Here is an 18,676-nt window from a genome sequence, read left to right on the forward strand (position 1 = left end):
TGTGCATATCCACATGAGTATCTTACCACAAAAGATCTCACCTGAAGGTCCTCAACCTTTAGAGCTGCAGCACCCAGCAAATGGGAAATGCAGAGCAGAGCAGACGAGCTCACATCATCACGTGGAAGCAAGCAGACAGACCCAGGGCTCGGCGCGTTTGGTGGGGGGATGACTGACCTGGTTTACCCACACTCTCTGCAACATGCGGGGGATGGAACGGAGCACCCGGTGGGTGGCTCGGGAGGGGCGAGAAAGGAGTGCTCTAGATTTAGGAGATTCGCAGATGTGGTGTGAGGGCTTTATTCAGTGCTGATTCCAGCAAACCAACTGTGAGGAGACATTTTGAGACAAAAGAGAAAATGTAAATTTGGACTGGATATTAGATTGCTACCAAGAAATATAGGCATGATAATGGCTTTCTGGTTATGTATACTGGAATATGACAGTACGTGATATTTAGTATTTACTTGAAATTGTTCAGCCAAAAATTTTTCAAAAAGAGAGAATATGAGAGGTTGGTATCCTGTTTCCTTTACTCTTGTACGTATTTGACATTTTTGATAATGGAAAAACATTTTTTTTGAGAGAGAAAGAGAGAGAGTATCAGTCAGGGAGGGACAGAGGGAGAGAGTGAGAGGAAGGGAGGAAATGCCAAGTAGGCTCCACGTTCAGCACAGAGCCCCAACACGGGGCTCGATTCCCACCACTGGGAGATCATGACCTGAGCTGAAATCAAGAGTCGAATGCTCGCACGACTGAGCCACTCAGGCACCCAATAATGAAAAAATGTTTAATACATAAATACCCAATGTATAAAGGAGATACATCAAAATATTTGTATTTTCAAAATTACAAGTGATTTTTAAAATTTACGTAAGTCAAAAAATTTAAGAAAAACACGTACTGTGACAGATAAATGTTACTGTAGAGATGAACGGTGGCAAGAAGCCATTCGCCTGCAGTGCAGGGTATGATGGGACATTGAAGGAGGGGAATGGGTCTCAGGAAGAAAGGAGGGATTTGATGGCAGCTCTGGTCAGCAGGTTTCTGAGGGCCGTTTCTAATAAGTTAACATGGATATACACGCACTCCCTGATGAATTTGAGGAAGTGCATGAACACGCTGTGTGTTAATACTAAGTACAATTTTTCCTTTACATCATGGTCTTTTCCATATTGTAAATTTCATCTACAATCCTTTTCACACAGAGCATTTGCAATCTCAAATCTTAATGATTTCTCAAGTTCCAGGGACTTTCACGGAGTAGTTGAAACCTAGCAACGCCTTTTAAATAGACCAGAGCTTTTATTCACAGCAGTTTTGCTCCAGATTAAGTTTTTCTTCAAGGTGGTTTGATATATATTCTTCGCAGTGCTATGAAGGAAAACCCTCCAAGGCTGTCCCAAAAAGAGTTGCTGTGAATGCGCTGATGTCACTCCTGGCTGTCAGTAGAAGAGCACAGACACAGGCTTTGAGAGGTGAGCCCCACGGCACGTCAGCCTCTATGGCATAGTGTTTCTTCATTTATTTTACTCCTTGTTTAATTTTCTTTGGATTCAGAATGTAAAGAATTTATAATCTCAGTCTTACTAAAAAGAGGTTTTTTTTCCCCCAGACAGAAATACAGTGACCATGGATTACTTTTAAAATAAAAAGATTATATATGTAGATTATTCTTTGAGTAATGATTCTTCTTCTAGAGAATATTAAATATTAGAGGAGCTTTAAAAGTAACACATCACTCAGCTTCACAATAATTAGATGTTAATAACCACAAGCACATATTGCATACTTAAAAAAAAAAAAAAGACATAGTCTTTGAGAGTAGTAACAGCAGTGTTAGACGATTGTGTATTTTCACATAAATTTCCCTTGTAGAGTTTTGTGATTTCTTGTCTGTAATCAGGGAACACAGGTTTTAGAGTTAAAGAGAATAACAGCAACATCAAGTTCAGTAATTTCGGTTGCGATTTGCTATTAAAGCAAATTATGCATACCTCAGCACATAAAGTAGACTTAGGAGTATTGTACTAAATTGAAGACATTGAAATTGTTCAACATTTTAGTTCTCTTTCACTTCCTCTGACTTATTAATCCCTCACTGAAAATACGAAAGTGAAATTGGTCAGAAATATAAAACGTTATATTTTGGAGAGTTTGTTATATGTGCTTTCAACTTACTTGGAAATGGAATATCTTCTTGATGGTCTCGGATTTTATCTCTCAGCTGATCTAATAGACAGCTGTGTGGAGCGGATGAAGCAAGTCACTGCGCAGCTGAACCTCGACTCTCTCAGGCCCGGGAAAGCGGCCCTGAAGAAGCAGGTGACTGTGAGTTCCGGACGTCTGGGAAGCGTGAAGGAGTGGCATAGCCACCATCACTCCGGTGTCCTGTGCTTACCCCTAACACCGATACATGGTGCAAATGGGTATCTGATGTGGAAGAAGGGCGTAGTTAGATAAACTAATGGCATTTCTACATTAGCAACTTTGGGCTTGTGTGTGTGTGTGTGTGTGTGTGTGTGTGTGTGTAACTTAATTTTCAATTGAAGATCTTAAAATGAGTTTAGATATTACATGTTTTTGTTACTATAAACATTTTGGAATGTGCATATTTTACCAGATAAATTTTTTATGCTACAAATGAAGGTATTTCTCTCAAAGCAAGCCTAGGTTCACTAGGAAAGAGATATAACTTACTAAGCTTTCTATATGCCAGGCCCTGTTCTAAGCGTGTCATATTTGTTATCTCATGAATACTCAGGCCAACACAGTCATATAATTAGGAACTCATAAAACCAATAGTTGTTCTATATATCTGGGTGGTTTTGAAGCTGGTATTCTTAATCTCTATTTCCTCCCATGGCTTTTGAATGTCTCTTTCTAGCATTGAGTCTGTTGGACTCAGGTTCAAACTGCATGTCATGTAAGCTCAAAATAATTTGTTTTTTTTTTTTTATTATTTTTTTTTTATTTTTTTTTTTATTTATTTCTAGGAGAGAGAGAGAGACAGCGTGAGCAGGGGAGGGTCAGAGAGAGAGGGAGTCACAGACTGAAACAGGCTCCAGGCTCTGAGCCGGCAGTCAGCACAGAGCCCGACGCGGGGCCCGAACCCACGAACCGCGAGATCATGACCCAAGCGAAAGTCGGACGCTTAACCGACTAAGCCACCCAGGCGCCCCATAATTTGGTTTTTATATAATAGTGATGACAATAGTAAATGATTAATAACTAATAAAATAAATAAAAATATCTGCCGTAAGGCTTATTGAGAAGATGAATGCATGTGTATTTATAAGCTTATAAATACAAATATATATGTGTTTGGCTAAGACCATTATAGGAGCGATCTGTGTAATAACTGCGTTCTGTTGCATTTTGTAGGAAGCCAAGAAAAAGTCTTATTTAATAATTGTATTGATGCAGGGGGCTACATGTTTGTCAGTTTCTTGCCTCTTTTTCCTCTCCAGGCAAAGGTTCTTTACTTTATCATTGGGAAAGTCAGCCAACACCTGATATGATTGAAAACCAGTCAGTACCCGCTTCACTTTATTGAGATGAAACATGGAGCCTATTATATATCTCAGTTCCTCCATGCTTGATAGAACAGAAATAGCTTTTTCGTGGCGGTTGCGCTTCTTGAGATATGGTCATCTTTCAGAGATCATTAGCTTGTCAGTCCCTTCGAAGTGATGGTGGTCAGGTGCAGTGAGAGCACACCTGCATTATAATGTGGCCCAAAGGGGAAGGCATTACTCTGTATAAAAAAGTGGAATATGCCATTGTGTTCCCATTTTTAAACTGCTTTTTGTTTTTAAACAGGAGGATGGTTTTATTAAAGAGCTAAGCATTGCCATGCAGCTTCTAAGAAACTGTCTTTACCAAAATGAAGAATGTAAAGTAAGTAGAGCGATGTTTCAACATTTCATAGTGATGCTGGTATTAAAAGTTTCACTTTTATATGAGACAGGAAGAAACCTGAAAAAAAACTCTTCAAATGTTTTTAGATGTAGTTGATTGGTCCTGAAACTCCTTGTTAATTCTCAGAAATAGATGCACCTTATTCTTCAACATTGATGGCATTTCGTTTTCATATCAGTATTTGAACTTCATCACTGAAAACTTCAGGCAGGAAAAGCAGACTCGAGCACCTTTCTCTATGGTGGCACATTTCAGCTAGGTTTTTACTGAGAGGTGAGGAAAGGTTGTGTACTTCCAATAAGGCAGAGTTCTTTCTGAGAAAATTTTTAAGTGTATTTATTTTGAGAGAGACAGAGAGAGTGAGCAGGGGAGAGGCAGAGAGAGAGGGGGACAGAGGATCCGAAACGGGCTGTGTGCTGACAGCTAACAGCGGAGAGCCCGATGCGGAGCTGCAAGATGGTGACCTGAGCTGAAGTCAGACACTCAACTGACTGAGGCCCCCCAGGGGCCCCGAGGCAGAGTTCTTTCAAAGGCTGTTCACTGTCAGGCAGCTCTCCAGGAAACAAGCGGGGGTGTCTGTTCCACAAGGAGAGAGGATGAGTATGTCTCCCGTTTGGGTAGAGAATCCTGGCTGCTGTCGCCGGCACGGCCCTGTTCACCAGCGGGGAGGTTCTCCACCTCCCGCTCTGCTGGCTCCTGGTGTGCAGTGACCCGCCCCTCGGCCTGGGCGCCACCGAGGTGTGCTGCTGTGGCTGTGAGCATCGGTGCTGCCACTGAGGATGCTGTGTTTGGAGCTGATAGGAAGGCCAGTGCCTTGGATGCTTCGATTTGCTATGTCATAGTGATACAGCTCCTGTGACGCACCAGCTTTCACTGAGACATACTGTGGAAAGTGAGTAAGAGAGAAAGAGAGAGAAATTACAGGAGTTCCACTTTAAAAAAAGTTCTTGCCTTTTTTGCTTTTACTTGTGATAAAGCTGGAAGAACAACTTATCTGGAAAATGAATGTCTTAAACATATTCCTTAAAACTGTGTTCATTTGTTAAAGACACATTGCTAGCAATTTACATTTCAGAACAATTCGATGAGAATCATTTATACATTTCACTAAAATTCTCAGTGTGTGAACTTTTTACTCAAAATGGAGGTGTCATTTACTAAATTTGTGATCCTTATGCTAAATGATGTGCTTGCAACTGGATGTAGTTGACATTAATCCATGAGCCCTTACACTGGGAATACTCTAGAACCCCTTCGAGGTCAGATCACTGCTTATATAGACTTATGAGGTGCTAGCTGGGTACTAGTTTTAAATACAGCGTTCACGTTTGTATCACATTAGCCATCTATGAAAAGTATGATCTCTCAGTAACTCAAAGCATTTTTACATTCCTAAGCTGTTTAATAAGGAATAAATCCAAAGAAGAGTATTTAGATTACTCTTGAGTATAAATACAGTCCTGTGAGGCAAAGATTCTTAATTTCTTTTCCTCGTCCCAGCTTCCCGAGAAGTATCCCATGCTCCCAGTCCTAATCTCTGGGTGTGCTGTGGTAATTCACCAAGTCACCCATGCCTGCCTCACCCCATGTCTGTATACGTGGCACATTAAGGGGTTTCCCTACTGGGAAGGTCATGGTGGCTGGAAGGTAAATGAACGGTGGGCAGGGTTAGAGGTCAAGGACTGTAGTAGTCAGGCAGGAGGTGATGAGACCCTAATGGAGGCAGATGAAGAAGGGAAGGAGGGGAGATACCGAGGAGAAACGTAGAATGGTTTCCAGGCTCTACTTTCATGCAAGTGTGCATAATAGAGCAGAGTGTAGAGCATGAGAGAGCATGAGAGATCGTAATGTTCAGGTTCACACGTTTTAGTGTAAAGTGTCTTTGGGACATCCAGGTGGAAAATGGCTGGTAGTCAGTAGATTACAAGGGTCTGGGGCTCTGAGTGGGATATAGGCGGGGGATATTAGGAGTTATCAGTGTAAACTGTTGACATTTCCCACGAGAGTATATATGAAAGCCTCGGTCATATCTGTAGAAACTATTTAAGAAAAACCAGAAAACACCTGGGACAGGAGTGCTGGAGAGAGTTTGGAGATGTTCCAGGATAGAGAGTTTACATGGAAATGAAGAAAAAATAGACCTTTAATAGATGCCATAGTGCTGAGGGTAGCACCATCAGGACAGAAAGTAAATTGGACCAAGCTGAAGATTAAATAAGAGATGGGAAGTGACAGCACTAAGAAGCTTGGTCATGAAAAGCAGCATTAAGAAATTAGGACCTATAGCATCAAAGGAAGTTAGTCTGTGTGTTTGTTTCTCCTAACATGTAAGCTGCTTGAATATACATAGAAATGAGGAAACTGGGGACTAGCTCTTAAAGAGACAGGAAGAAAAGAACTAATTGATGGATGGAGATTCCTGAGGAGGTGGGGAGGCTGTTTCAGAGCACAGATGGACTCCTTGACCCCCAACAAGGGAACACCTATTCCTCACTTCTGGGCAGGAGGGATGAATAGATGGGAACATGGATAAACTAGGTGGACAGAAGGGCAGAGTAGAGACGGAGCTTATACATAATTGTTTCTGTCTTTGTAGTTGTGGGGCTGTGTTCCAAGCTTATGGAGAGTGGGGTGAATAACTTTGGGAATAACACTGGGAATGACTTCAAAGCTTATGGAGAGGGTTGAACACTGGGAATAACTTCCCACTCTCTTCTGCCATTGATGCTGCGTAAAACTGTATAGGGTGTGTATATTTAGTATAAATACCTACATGTACACACATAGGTCTGTTCATTGCCTAGTAATTCCCACTGCATTGTTGCAAACAGATTTTATACATAATACTGTCCCAGAGGTAGCTGATCTTTGTGATCAAGACTGTGAATTACTTAAGAATTTATTGATTTAGGGGCGCCTGGGTGGCTCAGTCAGTTAAGTGTCCAACTTCGGCTCAGGTCATTATCTCACGGCTTGTGGGTTCGAGCCCTGCATCGGGCTCTATGCTGACAGCTCAGAGCCTGGAGCCTGCTTCAGATTCTGTGTCTCCCTCTCTCTCTGACCCTCCTCTGCTCATGCTGTCCCTCTCTCTCTCAAAGCTAAATAAAATATTTAAAAAAAAAAAGAATTTATTGATTTAACATAGTATTTTGACTGAATTTTACTATATTAATCTACTTCTGATCTATCTGTCCACATTTGCCAGATGTAGATACACACACATATGCACAGAGGACAGAGAAGGCGCAGGGGAGAACTCAAAACTGATCAGAGTGTTTTCTTAATCAGAAAATCCCATTTCTTAATCATTTTAGAGTATTTATGAGAGTTGATTCAATGTAGTGAAATATTACTGTCCTGTTTCATTTACATGTTTGGGAGCTGTTTTGTTGTTGTTATTTGTTGGCTTGTATCTAACACTTCTCCCTAACTTGTGTAATGAGGCCACCGCAGTGTTGAAGGGGCTTCCTGAGACTGGTCAGGCTTATGGTCAGGGCAGTCCTGGGCAGGGTGCTGGATCCGTCTGCAGGATTCCCAGGCCACCTGGCCCTAATCGGAACAAAGATAAATTCAGTCTTTGTCTCCTTGTATTGGTAACATTTATTTTATTTGGTTTTGATTTTACGCTTTCATATGTGCAGAGTAATACTGTCTGTTTCTTTCTCACGACAGGAAGCAGCTCTTGAAGCTCATCTGGTTCCTGTCTTGCACTCACTGTGGCCTTGGCTTTTGATGGATGATTCGCTGATGCAAATTGCCCTGCAGCTACTTTGTGTCTACACTGCAAATTTTCCAAATGGTAAATACATCCCAATTCTGCCTTTCCGGAATATACTAAAATACTAATTTTGTGTCATGCTGTTAAAATGGACTGGAAAACAAATACACATTTTGAAGTGTTTCTCCTACTTATGGGGGGCATGTTGGTTAGAGGGAAGCTTTCGTAGAGGTGTCATAAGCTATTGTAGTACGTGCTTGTTGAGCTAGGCAGCTCAGGGAACAGAGGGGTTGACCCGGCCTGGGTGTGTGGCAGTGGGACATTGAACGTAATAGGAAAATTAGGAGAGTGAAAATTAGTGATGTAAGACCTTAAGAACCAGGTATAGGTTAAAACTCTTACAGACTCTAGAGTAGGAGCTGGTGCGCTGAGAGGTGGCTCTAGATACGGTTGCCTGTAACAGCGGACGCCATCGGGACGCCTCTTGTCACTCCTTGGACAGATGTTGCACTGAGAGGCTGCTGAGGGCCCGGCACTGTTAGAGGCCGGCGGCTAAGAGTGAGCAAAGGCAAGGGTGGAGGTGATGGAGAAGAGAGGAAAAGGCGTGAAGTTAACTGCTGGGGCTGAGGGAAAGCAGGCCCGCTCGGGAGGTGGAGTGGGACTGCTGGCGGCAGTCACGTCCCCTTGAAAAGTCAGGGTCATGCACTTGAGGTCTAGTCAGTTCACGTGTGTGCTTTCCTCCAGCCACCTTCCAGCAGTCAGCAGCTGGGTCCCCCGAATGCTGAAAGATGTGCAGAGAAAGGACAGGAACTTTCAGGGTCCATCTAGTCTCTGCCATGTGCTTAGAGTGGCTTATTCCTGGACGGTGGGACGTGGGCCCCCACGGCTCGTCTCTGGCCAGCAGGGCCCATGACGTCAACAGACCTTCAGGGTCTTCCCTCCTGAACGCTGGCCGTGGGGTACGGAGCGCACCACGGCACGGGCTGTTATGTTCTCAGTCTGCTGCTAGCTTCCCGGTCCTTTCTTCTGCGTGGACGGAGTCCTCGCTGAGTCCTGCAGCCACCACCGCTGGCGCCGCAGCCCGGGCAGCAGAGCTGTCCGCCAGTGCCCATCGGCACCTTGTCCTTCTCTGCCCACCTTCCCCACTTAGTTCAGGGTTTCGGGAAGGAAGGAGGGGAAACAACGAATTGCTAAATATTGAGTAAAAGAGACATATTTTAAATATTTTGAAGCTATATGTTACTTTATACTTAAAATTGTTATAGATATGAGATTGTGGTTAGGTTACTAAATCGAAGAAGAAACGTTTTATTTTCCTATCTACTGTGTTTTCAAGCAAAACTCCATCATTTAGTGGATCTAATGGGAACCTTGCTATTTGGATACTGCTATTTGGTGTGAATACAGGCAAGATCACAATGTTCATTTGTGTTTACTTGCCTTTTATGACTTTATTTTACAGACTGTATTTGATTCTGATCTAGTTACACTTAAGCTGGCCTCCTTGCATGGGCTTTCATAAGTTAACTACACTTAGATTTATGTTACAGTGCAGTAAAATGGATTTCTAATTCTTACATGGTTAGTTTCCTCCCTTGATAAATCCTATACGGTTGTTTAATTTACTGAGAAAACACTGGACTCTGCTGCCTCCGAGCTTTGTGGCCCTGAGAAGTCGCTGGCTTCTCTGAGCTCTGTGCCTGCTATGTAGTGCACACGGCTGGCACCATATGCCCTGTGGCCGCGCCCGAGGGTTGCTGCGTTCCTCCTTTTCTTTCTCCTCGTGTAGAATGAAGGCGTTGGACCAACTTACCCCCATTCCTAAAATTCTCTTCTTCTGCACAAGTCTTTATTTATACGGCTTTTTAAGGAACTGTTTAAAAACCTCTTATGCATATTTACTCTTAAAAAATAAACCTAGGCACACCTGGGTGGCTCAGTCTCGGTTGTGTCCGACTCTTGGTTTCACCTCAGGTCATGATGTCACAGTTCATGAGATCAAGCAAGCCCTGCGTCAGGCTCTGCACTGACAGTACAAAGCCTGCTTGGGATTCCCTCTTCTCTCTCTCTCAAAATAAATAAATAAACAAACACTAAAAAAATAGACCTAGTGTTTTAAAATGCCATATTGAGAGGCACCTGGGTGGCTTAGTTAAGCCTCCAACTTCACCTCAGGTCATGATCTCACAGCTTGTGGGTTCGAGCCCCACATCAGGCTCTGTGCTGACAGCTCAGGACCTGGAGCTGCTTCGGATTCTGTGTCTCCGTCTCTTTCTTTCTCTGCCCCTCACCGACTCGCACTCTGTCTTTCTGTCTCTCGAAAATAAACAAACATTAAAAAAAATAAACTGTCTTTCTTATAAAAAATAAATTAATTAAATAAAATGCCCTATTGAGGTGCCTGGGTGGCTCAGTCAGTTGAGCGTTCGACTTTGGATCAGGTCATGGTCTCACGGTCTGTGGGCCTGAGTCCCACCTCGGGCTCTGTGCTGACAGCTCAGAGCCTGGAGCCTGCTTCCAGTTCTGTGTCTCCGTCTCTCTCTGCCCTTCCCCTACTCATATTCTGTCTCTGTCTCTCAAAAATGAATAAATGTTAAAAAAATTTAGATCATTAAACCCTCAGTGAGGACGGCAAATCGATTAGGCTGTATGTAGACATCAATACTAGCCTTCACTGCTGATTTGCAGTTCATAGGTTCATGGGTAAGTCATTAGATAGGCGCATATGCTTCACTACTTAGGTGTTTCGTTTTTAAGTTTGTTTATTTTGTGAGTGAGAGTGCATGCATGCAAGCAGGGGAAGGGCAGAGAGAGGGGGAGAGAGAGAATCCCAAGTAGGCTTCATGCTGTTAGTGTGGAGCCTGACCCGGGGCTCAAACTCATGAGCCATGAGATATGACCTGAGCCGAAATCAAGAAGTCAGATGCTTAACTGACTGAGCCATCCAGGTGCCCCAGGTTTTTTAACTACATAGTAAAACTAAGGAGACATTATGATAGGCTGTGTTTTTTAAGGTTGCAGTTCTCTTTGTTGGTCAAGTTGTGGACCAGTTCATGCTGCGTATCGAGGAGCTCCCGGCGCCTCTCTGATGGGGTGCATCCTGAGGTTGGCCTCCCAGACGCCTCTTGAGAACACTGCAGTTCAGCAGATGGTTTTTATGTTTCTTTCGAACCTGGCTTTGTCTCATGACTGTAAAGGTGTAATTCAGAAAGTAAGTACTTCATGTCTTTTTCATATCTTAAGAGTAGAATAATCCTTCTAATCAAGAATATGTATGAAAAATCTACAACTCAGTTTCTAGGATTAAATTATTATGATTCCAACACATTGTATTTTAAAAGACTGTAAAAGGATTAAGGAGCTCACTTGTTAAAGCCAGCTGATAGATGACACATGAAAAGTGACGGGCTGGAGGGTGATCATTACACATTTAGTTTATCTTCTTACTTTTGGATTATATTTTATCTCTTTCAAAAGTGAGAGGTTTAGAAAGAACAGCTGTCTTATATTTATTTGAGATCATGAAGGTAATGTACGGTCTTTATGTAGACCCATTGAGCAGTAGCAACTTCAGTTGACATTGTCAGAATGGTGCGTGAAATCACAGCCACCTTGCCCCACTTCCACCTATATGTTATCAGTCCTCTGAGACTCCAGAGCCAAAACCTGACTTCTTATCACTGATTTTAACCTCGGGTACTTTACAAAGGATTGAATGAGTTAAACAAATTCTAATATGCATGTTCAGTGAGCTTGTGTTTAGATATATATGACCAGAATCTCTAATTTGGAAGACCCTTTACAATGTGAATATGACCATGTGTATTATTATGAGTAGTACTTTGAGTGTTTTGTTTCCTTTACATGGAGGTCAAGACACATTACGAAAGTTGACAGCATTCATGAGAATGAGTCTCCCTTTCCTCTCCTGTCAGCCCCCACCCCCAACCCCACCAGAAAAAACCCACATTGACTGCAACCTCTAACTAAATAGCAGTTTTACTAAGGAGCAGTCTTCTCAGTGGTGTGTTGGAGCTAACTCAGGTGGGCTCATGAGTGTCATTGCTGATTTTCAGGGATTCTGTGACCCAGTTGACAGTCTTGAAATCCACCTTGGCGGGAGGGCTCACACTTGTGTGAACTGGCAAAAGGTGCAAATCGAGCCTGCTCCTCCCACCAGAACCACAGGCGGGTGTGTATACCTCTAGCGTAGGGCCCATGGAGCCACAGAGCCACGCTGCCCTGGGTGTCTGTGGTCCCATCCCTGCACAGGTGCGAGAGCACAGGCTGGGGCAGTGCTCCCCCCACCTCCCTGTGGAGCACACGGGCGAGGCAGAATAGGAGCTCCCAAGCAGTGCTCTCTCGGGTTTGACATGTGACTGAGCAAGAGACCTTCTCTTTGTAAGCTGCAGTCACTTCATTTGTAAACTTCCGGGGTTCAAAAACATGGTCTCTAAGGTGTCCTCCACTCTCAGTCTGTGGTTCTGGTCCTGTCCCCGTCCCCAAGTGTACGATGGTATATATTTCATCAGACTCTGCTTCAGGTGCAGCTCAGTCAAGCTGTTTTTTCTTTGCTCTAATTAGGAACCCCCCGGGCCCTCCTCTGCTGCTCTGTTGCAATGCCCCTGGGTACTTACACTTCTGCCTCTGCCTTCCTCCTCTATGGGCATTAGGAAATGTAACCGGCACCTTTGTACTAAGATTCTAAAATGTCTGCTTTGTCTCCAGCATGTTTCTGTACGTTCCACATGGTATAGGAAATTGTCTAAAAGTGTCTTTAGCTCCAGCAAAAAGAAGGCATGCCCATAGTATATTTATACTTGAAAGCTCTGCCATATGTTTTATCACTAGAGTCTGCTCCAAATCTGCAGTATCACAGCAGAAAGTAGCAGAGCAGAGGCCAGGGGTGAATCTAAAGAGCATCAGTGTGGACTGAGCACTGAGAAGTAGGTGTGAGTGATGGCAAGTGCAAGGTGGGCCTGTGGTTTTACGCTGATTCGTTGCCTGGGTAACGCTGCCAACATTTCTGTAGCTGATTTCATTTATTTTTTTTTTTAGGTTTTTACTTAAATTCCAGTTAGTGAACACACACAATGTAATAATATTAGTTTCAGGTACACCACATAATGATTCAGCATTTCTGTATCCTTTCATTTTTAGACTCAGAGTCCTTTTATGTAAAAGTATTAAATTTCTTTAAGATTCAAGCCAACATCTTGATTTAGGTGCAGGAAAACTAAGAATACATAAGAATAGATTAATAAGCAAGAGAGAGATGAGGGATATCTTGGTATTCTGGACAGTTAAGAAAGTTAAGTGATCACACTTCTGTCTCCTTTCAAAATATCTAACTGATATATTTTTTTTGTGATGTTTTATTTATTTTTGAGAGAGAGAGAGACAGCATGAGCAGGGGAAGATCAGAGAGAAAGGGAGACACAGAATCCGAAGCAGGCTCCAGGCTCCAAGCTGTCAGCACAGAGCCCGATGTGGGGCTCAAACCCACGAACCGTGAAATCATGACCTGAGCCAAAGCCAGACTGAGCCACCCAGGCCCCCCTCTAACTGATATTTTTGATATTCATCTATAAGTTTCCTAGGGTGGCATGTGGCCATGAGAAATCATTTGTAATGATAAGCAGCTGAAGTGGAATGAATATATAATATACATATAGATTATTTTATTTTTTAGGGAGTGTGAGCAGGGGCAAGGCAGAGGGTGAGAGAGAGAGGGAGTGTCAGGGAAAGTAGGCTCCGTGGTCAGTGCGGAGATCGATGCGAGGCTTGATCCCGTGACCCTGGGATTATGACCTGAGTTGATATCAAGAGTTAGATGCTCAGTTTTGCTTTTTAAATTGTTTTTTAAGTGTGTATTAATTTTAAGAGAGAGAACAGATGTGAGCAAGGGAGGGACAGAGAGAGAGGGAGAGAGAGAATCCCAAGCAGGCCCTGTGCTGTCAGTGCAGAGGCCAGCATGGGGCTCAATACCATGAACTGCGAGATCGTGACCTGAGCTGAAATCAAGAGTTAGATGCTTAACCTGCTGAGCCCCCTAGGCACCCCGAGATATTTTTTATTTTTAAGCACATGTGTAGCTATAAAGACTCCGGTCTGCTCAGTACTACTAGACTTGTTAACTGGTACCCAAGACCGACTTGGGTTTTGTTTCTTTTTCCTCCCCATAGGGTAATTTTTAATGAGAAGCAAAATTGCCAGAAGGCAGGCAGAAAGAGAAAACTCAGGAGGCCTGAAATAATCCCCAACCAGAATTATCCCTCCTAAGTCATTAAGAGTTGACTGTATGTAGTTTCTTTATCCATCATCAGGAAAGAATTAGTAACAATTAAAACTTGAGCACGATTTTATTCTTAACCTTTTCACTGATACCTGGAAACGGTAGAGGTGGAGTATTTGGAAGGTGTTAGGAGGAAGGAGAAATTAAAGTTGGGAAAAGAAGGGCTGAATGCTAGTTAATTGGTCTCCAAGGGACAAGGAAAATAATGAAAAGAGTCAAGAAGAAAATATTCTCTCTATTTACCCACAGAGTAACTTCTTACAGAACTTTCTATCTCTGACGTTGCCCAAAGGAGGAAATAAGCACCTCAGTAATCTGAGCATTCTTTGGTTGAAGCTACTGCTGAACATATCGTTTGGAGAAGATGGCCAGCAGATGATCCTGAGGCTACACGGCGGCTTGGACTTACTTACGGAGATGAGCAAATACAAGCAGAAGGGCAGCCCTGATCTGCCTCTTCTTATTTTTCATAATATGTGCTTCAGTCCTGCAAACAAGCCCAGGATCCTGGCTGATGGTGGGTGTTCACGTGACGCACGCACATCCATGTATACACGTGGTCATTCCTGGAGTGTTCCATTTACAGTAAAATACAACATTCTTTTATAAGGGATTTGCCTAATATTTATCAAGCACCACTGTGTTCAAGGCACTGTGGGCGCAGAGGCTGTTGGAACAAATCAGGTGTGAGTCCTGTCCTGGGGTGAACTGGACTCGGCCACAGTCCTCCAGGAAGCTTCCCAGGGTACCCCGGCTTGCCGCTGCCATCTTGCCGCTGCCATCTGACCTGGGAGGCAGCAGGGAGGCAGAGCCCGGCCTGGCGTGGACCCCCTCGGGCCTCACCCCGACTTCTCCCATCTCTCCTCCCCTGGCTCCCCGGGGTCTCTGAGCAGATGCTGCGGTGTCAGTGAAGCCTCTCCAGACAACCTGCCATCGTGGTATCCCCATACCCTCCTTACGCTCCCCTCCTTCCCTCTCCCCCAATCCTCCTCCTCCTCCCTCCTTCTCTTCTCTTTCACTATCTCCTCTCCCTCCCTGTAGAGACGACCACGGGTTGAGAGACTGTATGTCTGGCGTAGACCCGATCGCTCCTGCTCTGCCCACACTAGAACATTAGCTCTTAGGAGGTCAGGAGGCTTTTGTCTCTCCTCTTCGCATGGCATCTAGAATTGTGCCTGTAGCTCGTGAGCACATTGTGAATATTTGATGACTGAGAGAGCTCTTGAGCAGGCAGGAGAGTCAGGACCCAAGACCCAATGGTGAAATTAGCCTTACAGAGACCTGATTCTCTGAGATGTAGGACCAGTGGAGGCCAGGCTTCAGAATAATTTTGAAACAGAAAAGAGAAATGAAAAGGTCTTTCTGCAGCCATGTGCTGTTTCTGTGAGGATGGTGTGACGTGTATAGGGAGGGAGTTTTATAAGGAGACATTGCATTGTTTTGGGGAAATAAAAACTGGTAGGCTCTGGATCTCCCCCCCCCACCCCCCCACCCCACCACCATCTGGTGTTGGATGCCAACCCTTACACGTGCACTCCACCACCCGGGGCAGCTGCTTGGAGTCCAGTGTCCCCATCTGTAGAATAGTCCTTCCTTTCTCGGCTCTGGTGGAAATCAGTTTATAAACACACGTAATGTGCCTGGTATCATTTTTTGAACATGGTAGTTGCTCCGGCTAGATGAATTCGTTTTCCTTGCATGTTTTTAACCTCAGTCTTTTTCCAGACATGTTTTTCTGTGACACGTGGAGCTTTCTAAGTAAGTGACCGTGATTCTGCTTATGTTCTCCCGTGTGTGTAGTGGTGATTTTCTTTTTCTGATAATTATTGAATAGCTGGAAACATAGGGAAAGATTTTAGAAGCTCAGTCAGCTTTTAACTTATGAAATGAGCTGTGGATCTGAGCTCTGCTTTTCCGTAACTCCTCCACTGACGCCGTGCTCGCAGCCGCGGAGATGAGCCTTAGCCTTCCATTTGGTAAAGAGGGATAACGATAGGCCCTACTTCCCAGGGCAGTGAGGTTGCTACATGAGGGCTCCGCCTCCATGCCTGCTCTCATCTATTAGTTATTCTTTCTGCAAGGAAGGTTTTTCTTTGGGGACCACTCACTGCGATGTTATTACTAAGAGAGTTGGAAAAAGTACGGCATAAGGGAACTCAAGGAGAAATCTGTATTTTCCCTCTGGATTGATTTTTAGCATGTCTTTGTCACAGTGATGCTCTCTCTTCTTCCTTAGCTTAAAGCAGATGGACAAACTTATGGTAAGAAGGAACTTCCTCAGTCCCACAGACCTGAGATCGGGGCCTCCGAGGCAGGGATAGGAGGTGGCAACTGTGCAGTTTGTTTATGGCCCTTTGAAGGCATGTCACAGGCCCAGCCCCCCATTTCCACTTAGGGATCCAGGGGGAGGGCTTAGCAGAGTCTGCTTGCTTAAAAATCTCCCACGTAAGACTGCAGAATTCTGATCATTAGTGCCCAAACCTATGGTGTGATGGCCAGGAGTAGAGTGGGTTGTGGGGCCTGGAAAAATAGATCCAGAGTATTCTTTGTTTCTATAAATGTCAGGCAAGGTCTCCTCTGAAAACAACAAAAATATGCTAGATAAAATATATCAAAATTGACCTTAAAGAAACCAAAGTACTGAAAAAACAGTGGGAAACTCCCAGGCCAATTTTGATTGAAAGTCTATGCCTAGAGAAACACAAAAAATATATATGAAGTATATATTTTTTTGTCTCAGGGACATTTGCCAACATTGTATGTTTGGCTTTTGTTTACGCATGTCAAGGAGTCAGGGAAATACATTCAGCACTATCCACGATGTATCCACGGTTTTGGGCCATCTTGTCTATATTAAGGTGGAACTCCAAAGAACTAACCTCTTAGGAGAAAGATGAATCAAAATTAAATTGGTCCCCCACCCACACCCAGGTGATTATAGAGAAAAGAAAGCGATCTGCCACTCTGATGGGTGCAGGACAGTGCACGCTGAGCCTCAGAGAACCTCCGCAAATAACTTCTCTGAAGTATTAACTAGCGTACAGGGAAATGAGACCAGTCACATCAGGACACATGGCAACATGTGGAAGAAGCAGCAGGGAGAAATATACCACCTTTATTAGAATTATAAAACACAGAGTTAAAGATACATTTACTCATACCATACTTAGAAAAATAAGTGACAAGCTTGGAAATGTTTGCAGGAGATAGGAAAGTGAAAACTTAAAATATTCGAAGTAATAGCCAAATTCTATGAATATTTATGCGTCCAACATGGGAGCACCCGGATACATAAAGCACCTACTACCAAACATAAGGAAATAATTGACAGTAATATACGTATAGTAGGGGCTTTAACACCCCACTTACATGTATGGACAGATCATCCAAGCAGGACTTCAGCGAGGAGACAGTGGCTCTGGATGACACAGCAGCTCAGATGGATCTAACAGATAGATTCAGAACGTTCCATCCTAAAACAGCAGAATACACATTCCTCTCCAGGGTCCATGGAACATTCTCCTGAATAGATCATACATTAGGCCACAAAATAAGTCTCAACAGATTGAGAAAGTCTGAAGTCATACCATACATCATTTTCAACCAAACACTATTAAACTAGAAATCAGCCACAAGAAAAATTCTGGAGGTTTATCAGAAGGTAAATCATATGCTACTAAACAATGGCTGGATCAACCAGGAAATCAAAGAGGAAAGCAGAAAGTACCTGGAGACAAATGAAAATGAAAACACAATAGTCCAACATCTTTCGGAGGCAGGGAAAGCTGTCCTTTATAAAAGGGACAATTAGAGCAATGCAAGCCTGCCTCGAGGAGAATCTCATGTAAACAACCTAACCTTACAGCTAAAGGAGCTGGAAAAAGAACAAACAAAACCCAAAACCAGTAGAAGGAAGGAAATTATAAAGATCAGAGCAGAAATAAATGAAATAGAAACCAAAACAGCAGTAGAACAGAACAATGAAGCCAAGAGCTGATTCTTTGAAAAGATCTACAAAAATGATAAACCTTGAGCCAAACTCATTAAAAAAATAAAAGAGATACATGTGCTCCTATGCCTCAGCATTTCTGTATCCCTTGGGTAAATTCCTAGCAGTGCTATTGCTGGGTCATAAGGGAGTTCTATTGTTAGTTTCCCGAGGAACCTCCACACCATATGTTTGCACGTATAGGAGGATTAGGAGGAACTTGACGGAGGACCAAGGGGGAGAAGAAGGGCGGAAATGGTGGGGGAAAGGGAGAGAGGCAAACCATGAGAGACTCTTGAATGCTGACAAAAACTGAGGACTGATGGATGTGGGGGGGAGGGGGAGATGGGCATGAAGGAGGGCACTTTGAGGATGAGCACTGAGTGTTATGTAAAAACTAATTTGACAATAAACTATTTGTAAAAAAAAAAATAAAAGAGAATTCAAGCAAAATCAAAAACAGAAGAAATAACAACTACACCACAGAAACACGAAGAATTATAATATTATGGAAAATTATATGGCCACAAATTGGACAACCTGTAAGAAATGGATAGATTCTTAGAAACAACATAACCTCCCCAAATTGAACCAGTTAGAAATAGAAAATTTGAACAGACTGATTACCAGTAGTGAAATCGAATCAGTAATGAAAGAAAAACTCCCAGTAAACAATAGTCCAGGACCAGATGGCTTCAAAGGTGAAGTCTGCCAAACATTTAAAGGAGAGTTATACCTATTCTCAAAGCGTTCT

At 43.3% G+C, this 18,676-nt stretch overlaps 1 protein-coding gene across 3 annotated transcripts in view; it reads left to right on the forward strand.

Annotated features, from left to right (window-relative positions):
* Nucleotides 1-18,676, forward strand: part of RTTN (rotatin) — a 163,405-nt gene that overhangs the window by 139,615 nt on the left and 5,114 nt on the right. Inside the window, exons 41-46 of one of the 3 annotated variants that reach the window (XM_039251940.1) lie at nt 1,373-1,478; nt 2,228-2,331; nt 3,823-3,900; nt 7,594-7,720; nt 10,654-10,850; nt 14,184-14,451. In XM_039251940.1, the coding sequence (XP_039107871.1) occupies nt 1,373-1,478; nt 2,228-2,331; nt 3,823-3,900; nt 7,594-7,720; nt 10,654-10,850; nt 14,184-14,451 (880 nt within the window). Of the gene's footprint in view, nt 1-1,372; nt 1,479-2,227; nt 2,332-3,822; nt 3,901-7,593; nt 7,721-10,653; nt 10,851-14,183; nt 14,452-18,676 lie in introns of those variants that run through there. The other 2 variants (XM_039251941.1, XM_039251942.1) reach the window with 2 other exon arrangements.

The sequence above is a fragment of the Hyaena hyaena genome, unplaced genomic scaffold, assembly GCF_003009895.1.
Source record: "Hyaena hyaena isolate Hyena2069 unplaced genomic scaffold, ASM300989v1 scaffold_404, whole genome shotgun sequence".
In the NCBI taxonomy this organism is placed as follows: Eukaryota; Metazoa; Chordata; class Mammalia; order Carnivora; family Hyaenidae; genus Hyaena; species Hyaena hyaena.